We start from the raw sequence: 12674 nt of genomic DNA on the forward strand, positions 1-12674 counted from the left end.
AAAACAAAATAAAAGAGTCAACCTATTCCATCAAGTCTCTTGACTTTCATAATTTTGTATTTAAGCACTTTTAACTTGTTTTACAGTGACGGTTTTGTTTCTTATTTTATAAAAGGAAGCTGTAATTTAAAAGAAATCATGAATAAAATTTGATTAGTGACAGCACACCTTTTTCTAATAATAAATCTCCTTTTTCTAATAAAATCCATTAGTTACATTATTTAATATATTAAAAATATTAAAGATTGATTAAAACGCATTAATAAGCTCAAAAACACAATAAAACCTAAAACAAAATCATAAATACAGGTGTAAGAACTACTATAAAAGTATAAAATCACTACTATACATGAGACTGAAACCTAAAACCTTGCATGGGATAAAATGGGATGAGATAGGATATGGAGGGTGGATAAAATTAGCTTAGGATTAATAATCCATAATAAGTTATTGAAAAAATTGCAGTTTTTAATTTAAGGGTGTTGTACTTTTGATTCCACAATATATGGATTTAATCCATTTGAGCCCATATGATAAAAAGTTATTGTATTTTTGTCCCATAGATTAAAAAATTATTTTGGTCCCTAATGCTATAATTTTTAGCTTATGGGACCAAATATGCTAAGTTTGCAAACTGCAGGACAAAAATGCAACACCCTCTTTTTTATGGGACTAAAAGTATAATTTTCTCTAAGCTACTTGCTAGTAGTATTGTGAATGAGACAAGGACATTCATGTCATTTCGCAGACAATGGGCTTAGGGGGATTGGATTGGGATAACTTATCTCGTCCCAAGATAAACTATTCAAAGTAATTCTAATTTTATATCAGACAGATCGAATTATACTGAACCAACTAAATTTATTGTAAACATTGAATTAGGTTGAATTGGGCCATTTATCTGACTCAATTCAAGATAATAAATGGAGTCAAAAAATTTTTGAGAACTCAACCGTACCGTACCATATTAGCGTAATTGAAGTGTGATTTAAGTTCTTGAAAAATAAAAAATTCTCAAATGGCGGCTTTTGTTCTCTTTTCATGACCAATATAAGTGCAATGAAAAAGGTTGGTACCAAGTGGTGGTAGATTGTAGAATATTAGGTTAGGACATATGGCCATATGCCTTTCTTTTCCACACCATCCATCAACAATCTCTTTTCTTTCTTTTTCCTTCACTTGTTTTCCCACATCATAACAAAATGAAGAATAAGATATGGATCGTGACTAACGATTTTTGGGTTCCGTGATTAAAATTAAGGTCTCATAAATATATTTGAAATTATGAATTTGAGTTTCACTGAACGTGTGAATATTTATCTTACTTTATATAATTTTATTAGAACTTATCTCAGAGTTTTTAGTCATATTAATGTATTTATAACCTTGCAGCGAAACCCCCCCCCCCCTTTTTTTTAAATAGAGTCCCTCTTATTTGGTCTGGTGCTGGTATTATACTAAACGTCCACTTCGTTTAAAAGTTTAAGTTATTTAATATTCTTGAACTTATATTAATTAAGAAAAATAAAATACTTTTGAATGAAAAATTGAAATAAATGAAACTTTTATGGGTGGCTAACTAGGAAAATAATTTAGAAATTAAAAGGTAATTGCAACGTGGTCCATGCAATCTTCATTAATTATGAATCCATCACTAATTAAGGGACGGGCATGCACATATATTGATTTCTAACGTCTTTATAACACGTATTGACGTGCATAAAATAAAATAATTTACCTTCATATATAAGGAGGTAAATTGTTCAATTTTAAAAAACGCAGGGGGATAAATTATTGCATTTGAAGAAATAGAATAAGACAATTAGTATTTTTTTTTTTCACAGGGGAATATCACATTGGGATTGCTTGTATTTTTCCAAGCGAATTTATCATTGTAAATCAATGCAAAAATTTAAATTTTGATCTCGATTAATTAATATTTGCTATGATTTTAACTATGATCAAATTATTTACTATCATTTTTAACTATGGTTAATATTTTAACATTGTCGTCAGAAACAACAATTGAGTCCCATTAATATATAATTATTAATATTTTAATAATAATTATTGATCTATACTCTATTGTAATAATAATTGTTTTTAATGATACATATATAATATTAATAATTGATGAATATTAATTATGAATTAAAATTTATGATATATTCGTAATTGATTTATTTTAATAATAATAATAATGAATACTTAACAAATGTGAAGGCTTATTTCTAGAGCCCAAATTTAGAGGCCCATTTACACCCAATCTTGAAGACTTAACAAATGTGAAGGCTTACGTATATATTTGATCATGTAATTTTAATATCTTAGTGTTTTTTATGTTTTATTTTTTAAAAAATTATAAAATAATTCTGTAATTTTCCGATATTTTGCAAGTTTTGTCCTTTTAATATTGAACTTTGCAAAAGTTGTTGAAATAAATAATGCGCCCCTCACAATTTTGAGTTTTTTTTATCCTTTATCTTTCTAGGAGTTGCAAAAGAATCCTATAATTTTTTGACATTTTGCAATTTTAATCATTTCAGTATCGAGTTTTGCAAAAATTGCTGAAATAAATCATGAGCACCTCACATATATTTAAACAAGATTAGAAATTAACATACTATTGTAAATATATACATATATTCATATTCGTGGAACTCGAACTCACAATATTTCTATTGTGTAACCAATCAAACAAGGTCTTGTCGGCCCTATTAAAGAAAAAAAAACTAGAATAATTAATCATTGATTTCGATTCTATATATCTACTTAAGTGTATTATAGTTTATTTAATTTTATAGCAAGATGTCATTCACCTACCATAAATAAATGTATAGAAATTGTTTTTCTTTGACCAAGAAAAATAAGATTTAATTATGGGAAAAAGAAAAAAAAAGGTTTTGTCAATTGTCAATTATGCCGGCCAAAATTCATACTCGTCCAAATTTTTTTTTACTAATAATCGTAAATAAATTTTATAGCAACTTATATCGATAAATTGTAAATACTTTAATTTAGCAAAAATAATAAATTAACTATAATAATTCACATAAAATGAGACAAATATCTAAGCATTCGATAGAACTCAAACTTATAATTTCGAAATTATTAATGGGACATCAACCTCAGCCTTAGCCATTAAGCTAAAACATCATTGGTCATATTCATATAATTTGCCAAATAACATATTTGGTTTTCAATTTTAATTTTACGTATATTCTATATATAAACAGTGTATAAAAACTATAGTATTTATTATATTTGAAAACTAAAATTATAGATACACAACGTGTACGTTTTAAATGAATAAAACATGCAATTAATGTATAAGAATTGAAAATTAAAAATTCAATTCGATCAAACCAGATCATGACATGACCAAATTCATTATTAAAAATAAATTTGATTACTCACTAGCTACATTATAAATCAATACAACATAAATATCGATCATGGCAAATTAATATAATCTACAACGATGAAATAAAACAATTTGAAAACTTAAATTTTGACCACAGTTACTCCCATAGTCCTACCTATATATGCCAAAAACAATTTTCATAATTATTAATTATAAATAATATTTTAACCTTGTTTATAGAAACAACGAGTAATAACAAAATATTATAAAAAATATGATTTTTTTTTTGTGGTTAATTATTATAGCCAAAGAAAAAAAATCATGGCAAATATAAATCAATAGGCTTCACAACTGTCATTAGCCGTTGTCTCTGCAGGCGTGACCAAAACATTAGCCATGGCCCAAATCATGACAAATGTTTAGTCGTGGCCCAAAAACACGACGTGGTAAAAATTTAAGTTTTTGCTTTGATTTTATTTAATTATGTTAATAGTATTGATTTACCATAATTTTTAAATCGTAGTCATTTATAATACAGTGAAAACTCAATTACTTTTTATCTAATGTATGTATATATTATAGGACAGATGAATTATGTCACATAGCCCTACAAATAAACGCCGGTCATTGGCGTTCACAAATATTGACTTCTTAGGCAAGGAAAAAGTTTAATGTCACATATATATATATATATATATATATATATATATGCTCCTACGACTACCTGATGAGTTGAATACAATATATATATATATAAAAGTCGTTGTTTGACAAGTTCATATTGTTTAAGGTTAATAGCACATGTTTTAGGTTGTTTTCTTGGACTTAAATGTGTATCATGATTAGTTTAAATACTATTTATAGCTCATGTTGAGAGAGACACAACTATTTATAAACTAAATTTTATGCATTTAATAATTAAAGGATATGCGATTGTGATTGCTTGTGTTTTCATCTTGTCTCGTTTTATGTAATTTTATGATTAGTTTTTGGCGTTCCGACTCAATTGACTATATATACCAACAAATTTGAATTGGGATCACGAGTTAGGTGACGATGTGGGTAACAAAACAAGCATTTATTTCATTTTTCTTTTATGAGTTCGGAATAATATCATATATTGACCACTTGATTCTGATTAAATAGGCGTTTGATGGAATTTATTTCAATATCTTATATAACGTATATCTGATAAGATATTTTTAGACCTTATAATTTCAAAAATAACTTTTGAAAAAATTTAAATAAAATAAAATCATAAAACTTATAAGATATTAATAATGTCAATTTAAGTTATAATTAACATAAACAATATTCAAGCAACTTACTAACATTTTCAAAAAAAATTAGAAACTCCTCGATACTTTTTTTTTTTCCCCTAAAGGATCTCATAAGTTCATAATATATTTTTCTAAAGTTTGCAACGAAAAATCATTACTAGAAGAAATATAATACTTAATTATAGCTGATAATTGTCATGATTAAAAAAGAAATAATCGCGCGTAATAAATAGTCATTCACTAAAGTCCGCGATAGTTGTTGCTCGTAATTTTTGTAAATGTAGCAAAAATATCTGTCATGGCTCATAGTAATGACAAAAATACTTTCGACGATAGATTAAATAACAAGAAGAAAAAAACAAATACTACTAACAAAAATGGGTGAAATACTATGAATCAGAAGCATAGATTCCGGACCATTATTATTGTCTTTACCTCAAAAGCATAACGCAGATGATTGTTTGGGATGAGAAGAAGTTGATTCACCCATAAATTTTTGTGTCCCTTTGCATAACTAAAAGTTGGCGACAATTATTACACCGGCGCCTGCTAAGGTTTGGTGACCCAAAATATTACACGACTATGTCAGATAGAGAAATTTTTAGTTCGAATTCGACTCAATCGAATCTGAACCAGGTATTCTGAAAAGAAGAAGTCTGGAACTCCGTATGCTTCAGCAAAGTATTCTGGTTTTAATTGACGCCGTTTGAATTAATTAAAGACTAGAAATTAATTCAGCAAGTTTAAGAAAAACAAATAACTAAATTACACTATATTAACAATAATCTTGATTCATATAGCACATGCTAGTACTTAATTTAGGTAGGTCGAAGGCACATAATTAATTAATGACATATATAGAGATTAATTCAACTCTACCATGTTGATTGCGATCATAAACTAGCATACATTTATATATATCTATATATTTACATTTTCCTATCTAATAATAATAAAAAAAAAGAATAAACTAATACCGAAAACATCAAAAAAAGGATGGATAAAAATGAAGAACCCTTGACTTTCTTGGTTGCTAGGCAGCTAGTTGTTAGCGCCGTTGATCCTTCTACTCGGGCCGGATGCCGGAATTCTCCCTTTAGGCAGCATGCTCATTAGTGAAGGTCCGTACGCTATTCCGAGCTTCCTATTACTAACGTTAAAGTACTCACTCTCAACTTCATGTTTTTCATCCGTTTTATTGCGCGTTGTAATTTTGAAAGACTTCTCCGATAAATTCCTCTGATTCTTCTTTTCAAGAGAGACTTTAATCGGCAGAATCCGGGCCGAAGCGATGTCGAGAATGAGGAGGGAGAGGAAGAAGAAAGTAGAGAAGGTGTGGAGGAGGGATTTGGTTTTGGCCATTGATGTGAGGGGGATTTGAGAGAAGTATGATTTTGCAATGATTTCTTTGCAAGAAACTCAAGTTCAAGAAATGAGTTTGGGAATAGGCTTTTTAGAGAGGTGAGGGGTGGGGTGGGTGTGGGGGTGGTGGGGAGTGTTGAATTTAGAAAAGGTCAGCGTAGGAATGAGAAGAAAGTCGTAAGTGTGAAAACAAAAATACAGACAAAAAGGTCCAAATTATTACAACGCAGGAAAGGGCAAAAGTCCACGCGCTTGTACCACCCACGCGTTGATCAGTGTCTTGTTTGGCTGATTGGTTTGGGTTCATGAGGTTCATTAAGCTAAATGCAGTTGAATTGCTTATTTGCGGTTTAATGTGGATGTGAATATTGTTTTCATAGTAATTGTCTTCCTGATTTTACGACGGACTAATTAATGAAACCACAGTACAAAAAATTAAATATGTCATTCTCAAATTTTAAAAATAAAATCTAAAGATTTTTATATGAAATTTGCCCAAAATAAAAAAATGCTGCAAGAATTGTCCAGAGTGTGATAAAGCATTGGGGCCAAAATATAATTATAAATAAACATTAAAAATAAATGAAGACGGAAAAAAAGACATTGAAAAAAAACAGAAAATCCCAAAAGTAGCCAAAATAATATGACGAAGGGTGGCCCCTCAACTTAAGTGCGGGGGTTAACTTTGTCATGAATGAGGAATCACACGCAACAAAAATTTATGGAGAATCACGCGCAATGACAGATCGTGGAGAATCACACACAACGAAAGTTTGTGGAGAATCACGCGCAATGACAAATCGTGGAGAATCACACGCAACGAAAATTTATGGAGAATCACGCGCAATGATAGATCGTGGAGAATCACATGCAACGAAAGTTTGTGGAGAATCACACACAATGACAGATCGTGGAGAATCACACGCAACGAAAGTTTGTGGAGAATCATGTGCAATGACAGATCGTGGAGAATCACACGCAACGAAAGTTTATGGAGAATCACGCGCAATGACAGATCGTGGAGAATCACACGCAATAACAAATCGTAGAGAACCACACACAATGACAAATTATGGAGTATCAACAGTTACGTGTCAAACTATACAATTCGATTACTGTGATCTAAATTCTTGTAATTCAAGCGCTTTCGAAATATATACGGGTCTTGTTTCTACAGTATATGTATTGAAAATTCGAGTTTTATGGTAAAGATATTGAATACTAATATATATATATATAGAAATTAAGGTAATTTTGCTTAGTTTGATTCCGTAATTTTTACAATATGTAGAACTCAAAATATATTGTCAACTTTGTGAAACACACCAAAAGGTAAAAGAAAATAACCAAACGAAGCTAAAAACTGTGCAATTTGGAGGTGAGAGGTAAGGTAATTTAGTTTGATTCCGTAATTTTTACAATATGTAGAACTCAAAATATATTGTCAACTTTGTGAAACACACCAAAAGGTAAAAGAAAAGAACCAAACGAAGCTAAAAACTGTGCAATTTGGAGGTGAGAGGTAATAATTTTGATTGTGTGGCACGCGCTGAACAACAGCATGTGTGGAAATTATAAGCGGAAAGACAGGGGGTTGAGGACGTCACGGCGTGGGTACACCGCCACTGAAGAGCCTCCACCTGGAGTTTTCGTGGAAATTAATCCACTACGTGACGGTGCATCGTTAATCCAACCAATGTTGGGGCTTCATTGGTCAAGACTTGCCATGCAAGTCATCTACACTCCAGCTACCTGTCTCTCTATGTGCTATGTGGTCCGATTTCCTACAGGCCTGTTGGTTTCATATGGAGATTCACATATTGTATTATTTTTACAAAAAAAAGAAAGAAAAGTTGAATATATATATATATATATATAAAATAATTACACTTTTCTTCTCATAAAATTTAGTGTAATTACATATAAATCTTATTTTATTTGAAAAATTACATTTAACACCCATGATGTTATTCTGTTTAACAAATAAGCTCTTACATTAATCAAAATTTACTTAATTTGTTGATATTAATAAAAAAAACTTAAACAAAAATTAATTTTACCCTTAGTTGACTTGTTACTGACTTATTGCAAGTCAAATAATATTTTTTCAAACTAAACTATCTTTATTACTGTGAAAATATATATCCGCATATACATTAACGATGAAGACATATGAGGGTACTTTGATTATAAAAAAATTTATTTGACCGACAAGTAAATCGGTAATAAGTCAATCGAAGGTACATATAGATTTCTTTAATTTTTCTTTTGTTAATAGTAGCAATTTTAGTAAATTTTGACTACTGGGAGATTATTTATTAGACGAGAGCAAACATTAGGGGTGCTAAATGTAATATTTTAAATTATGAAAAATTTACGTGAAATTACACCAAATTTCAGTAGAGAGGAAGAGAGTGTAATTATATATATATATATATATATATTCATATAGAACTTATATTAATAAAAAATTTGTAAGTATTTCTATAAGAGACCTTTTACTTAATTGGGTTGTTAAGGGTGCACGGATTTGTATTGTTATCCACTTATAACACGAGTTTATTTTTATGCCGAGTGGGTTTTGATTGTCTGGGAGGTGGCGTTGGCGGCGGCGGTGGTGGTGGTGGCAGGGCAGCTTTTCGGGATAGGGTGGCAGACGTCACCGGAATATCAGCCTTAACACATGCTGGCTTGCACAAGTTAAATCCTTCATGCAAATTTGGGGGTTTCTTCTTCATTTAGAAATTAATCAACAACATAAATATATATATTCGCTCCCATTTATTTGAATTTATGATTAAGATTTAATTCGAATAAAATATTGGAGCTGATAAAAACCTCTACTAAATAAATATCAGTAATGAATATTTTTTAGGATAAATTACAATATTTTTTCTTAATTATAAATTCTCGCCCGTTGTTTGAAATATTACAAATACCCTATGATATTTGATGAAATTTATGTAATCATTGAATGAAGATATGAATTGTCAACTTTGCATTTACTGTATTTTTTATTTTTTTAAAAATTAAAAAAAAAATAAAAATATCAAGCAGGGTGGAATGAAAAATTTAAATTATAAAAAATTATCCACTTAGTCCATTAAAAAAATAAATAAAATTATAAATTTTAATCCGCAATGTCATTTTGGTCAATAATTCACTATAAAAAAATGGACGAAAACCTTATTAATTGGGCTAATTGTTATATAACCCTTAAGATTAGGGAGGTATTGATAATTTTTCAAACAACGAAAGGATATAATTTAACGAAAGAATATAATTTATAATTATGTCAAATTTCAAAAAAATAATTTACCTTATTTTTTATACCCAAGTAGTTATCTGACTAGAGTCGCATGGCTCAAAGATGTCCTCCTTCACATTTGCTTTGAGCTCCAAGTTATTGTAGTTGTTGAATTTGTTATCTATAATGCACGGACTCGAATAAAGTGATACAAAATATTTAAAAAAATTAGGGCACGATACAATACTAACGCTGCTATATATAATATATTTTTTTATTTAATATAAATTATCAATTTCTCATAAAATTAAAATATTAAGATAAAATATAAAATAAGCATGTCCTATATTTAAAATTTTAATAAAATGTAGCTTACTCCCATTTTAAAGAAAAGTATATCTAAATCCGATGAAAAATCATCACTTGTCGTCAGCCATACTCCCTTTTTATTGTTTATTCTTAAAATTATAAATATTTACACTTTTTACTTAAATTATTTATTATTATTATTATACAAATTTGTATTATTTTTATATCATGAAAAGAAATTCTATCAGTTTAGTCCTCTTTCTAAACTTGAAATTTTTAATCTAAATTATTATGTTCTTTTTAAAAGATGTCACAATATTATATATATATATATATATATATATTCCATTCAAGTGCTCTTTTTTGGTTATCAAATATTAAATATTTATATCTTACAATAAATATGTTTTAGTAACTTGATACGTATATTATAACAATAATATAATTTAAATAATCATATGAATACATCATAATAAATCAAATAACTACCCAAAATTAATCTTGGACTGCAGCAACCAAGGCCCATATTGGGATAACAATATAATTTAACATTCTTGTCCTTAGCGACCTGCTGACCCTATATTATTATTATTATTATATATATATTTTCTTTGTACAAGATAAGTATGTACATATAACAATCCTACCAAGTTATTTTGCAAATTTTGAAAACATAAATAGCCGCAATAGATGAAGGCTCATAGGACACAAGCAATTTATGTCTAATTTGCTCAACAATGAGCGAAGCTAACGCTAACGAACTACTTATGGTTGTGTTGAAATGTTATCAAATTTCTTTTTTACTGGACATGATACACAAGTGAAGCCAAGTATACTTAATTTGGTGCTTGCATTGAGTTCTCCAATGTTTTGCAGCCAAATTAGATAGCCCTTCATTGCATTGTTGCCGAGGCCATGTCTATTGAACAAATCTTCAAATGTGTCTAATACAATCAATAGAGTACATGCATTAGAAGAACAAATGTTGATGCGTTTTTGCCGGCTCCCCACACAAAATACACGAGGCACCCAAGTGATGCATCCATTGGACTTTAAATACATTCCCGGACCCATCAATTTTTGAGCCGGACCCAATCCCACGTAATAAATAGGGTCTAAAATTAGTTTAATTAATTTTCACTCCTTCAACTCCTCCAAAATTCCTAATATTATTGTATTTGACAAATTGAGATATCTGCGTTGCAATTGTAGTAGGCAGGGCAAAGGCCACGTCTTCTCCTCTTAACCATCACCCATCCTGTGTGGTACCCATGCAATCCTCCACACTTATTTCCTTGCAACCTCATATTTTCTCTTCTTCCCAACCCCCCACCCCCGACATATATACACACACTGGCACACTGGTATTCAACTCTACATATCTGCCAAGACTTGTGAGCAATAAACAAACATGGGACTAAGGGCACTCCCTTTGTCACCCTCACAGAAGGGCTTTCTTCCTCCCACTCCCACTGCACACAAACACTACTCTCATCAGTGTTTCAAGAACCCATCAAGAGTAGTAACCTGTGCGAAGAAAGAGAATGGCGGCGCCGAGGAATCAGAACCGAAGATTAAACGGAAGCAATCCCTGTTCTCGAGCGTGGCGGAAGCTCTGGATTTCTCACAGGTCAGATCAGCCAAGGACGCGGAGCTGCTCGAGGAAGCTCGGGAGGCCACCAGGTCCGGAGAGAGGATGTCCCGCGAACAGGTGACGGCTTCTACTCGTCTTCCCTTTTCTCTTTTTGTTTCATGTTTTCCAAGAGCTAGCTAATTGGATTTATGTATATTTATGTGGGTAATTATTGAAACACGATTTTGGTTTGTTGCAGTATGGTGCTTTGAGGAGGAAGATTGGGGGGACATACAAGGATTTCTTCAAATCATATGTTGATGGTAATTTTCTTGCTACTATGTATTGATTGGTTGCTTTCATTGTACTACTTTTTTTTTTTTTTTTTAATATCGGTAAATTATAACGAGATTTTTTAAGTTGTTTGAAAAAAATAAAATTAGTATAGAATAAGATTAAAATTATACTTCCATAACTAAAACTATAGCATAAGATTATCGAAATGAATTCGTATAGAATTAAAATTATACTTCCATAACTAAAACTGCAATTTTCCCGCATCACATCATTAAAAATTTTAAATTATTTATTCTTTTCAAAAATAAAATAGAAGCGATAAATGTTTTACAGTGGGAACTACAAATATGAAATATATATATATATATATGAATAATTCCAAGATTACAAAAAGAGTATAATAACCATGAAAATAGAAGTGGTAATAACCAAGTGATGATTGAGTGTGTGGTGTAACATGCAGTGGATGGAGAGTATGTGGAAGAGGGATGGGTGGACAAGACTTGCAAAGTGTGCAAGAAAGACACCAAAGGAGAGGCAAGACAAGTAGACAAGCTTGGGCGATACGTTCATGTTGCCTGCTTGCAACAACAAACCTCCTCTTCCGGCAACTTCTTTACAAGGCTCTTCTCCCGCGGCTAATTACTCGTTCATCAATGTCCTAATAAATAATATATATCAATCACATCATACGTATATTGTCCTTTTTGCTGCCGTCTGTATGCTTTTTGCAATACAGGTTTTTTTTTAACAATAATTGATGGCCACAAGTCATCGTTCAAGGGTTAGATATACATTCCTATTATAGGCTGAAATCTATTCTTAATTCTATAATTTTGACACTGTGATATTTTTATTTTTTTGTCTTTCTATGATTGTAGAATAGTTTTTTAAGTTTGTGATATTTTGTAATTTTGGTCATTCTGATGTCGAATTTTGCAAAAGTTGTCAGAATAAATATGTGTTCGATTTTGGCATTTTTATCTTTTATCTTTCTAACAGTTACAAATGAGTCCTGTAATTTTTTGATATTTTACAATCTTAGTTTTTTTGGTATCGGATTTTGCAAAAATTGTCGGAATAAATCATGTGCCATGTAATTTTTTATTAATTTTTTTTTATTTATGTTGGTGAAAGTGAACCACGTCATATATATATATTTTAATTTTTCGTCCATGTTAGCAAAAGTGAACCATGTGAGATGCACATAATTTATTCCAACGACTTTTGCAGAATCCAGCA

The 12674-nt window shown here is 30.3% G+C and overlaps 1 protein-coding gene across 1 annotated transcript; it reads left to right on the forward strand.

Annotated features, from left to right (window-relative positions):
• On the forward strand, positions 10889–12266 carry LOC105160806. Its single transcript, XM_011078295.2, has 3 exons — positions 10889–11273; positions 11395–11458; positions 11896–12266. The coding sequence occupies exons 1-3, from the start codon at positions 10974–10976 to the stop codon at positions 12072–12074; spliced, it is 543 nt and encodes a 180-aa protein (XP_011076597.1). The 5' UTR covers positions 10889–10973; the 3' UTR covers positions 12075–12266.

This window comes from Sesamum indicum, linkage group LG4 (genome assembly GCF_000512975.1).
Source record: "Sesamum indicum cultivar Zhongzhi No. 13 linkage group LG4, S_indicum_v1.0, whole genome shotgun sequence".
Lineage (NCBI taxonomy): Eukaryota > Viridiplantae > Streptophyta > Magnoliopsida > Lamiales > Pedaliaceae > Sesamum > Sesamum indicum.

Coding starts and splice junctions, on each gene's coding strand:
- LOC105160806 (XM_011078295.2), top strand. CDS start 10,974: ATGGGACTAAGGGCACTCCCTTTGTCACCCTCACAGAAGGGCTTTCTT. Junction 11,274..11,394: donor AGAGGATGTCCCGCGAACAG/GTGACGGCTTCT, acceptor GGTTTGTTGCAG/TATGGTGCTTTGAGGAGGAA. Junction 11,459..11,895: donor CTTCAAATCATATGTTGATG/GTAATTTTCTTG, acceptor TGTAACATGCAG/TGGATGGAGAGTATGTGGAA.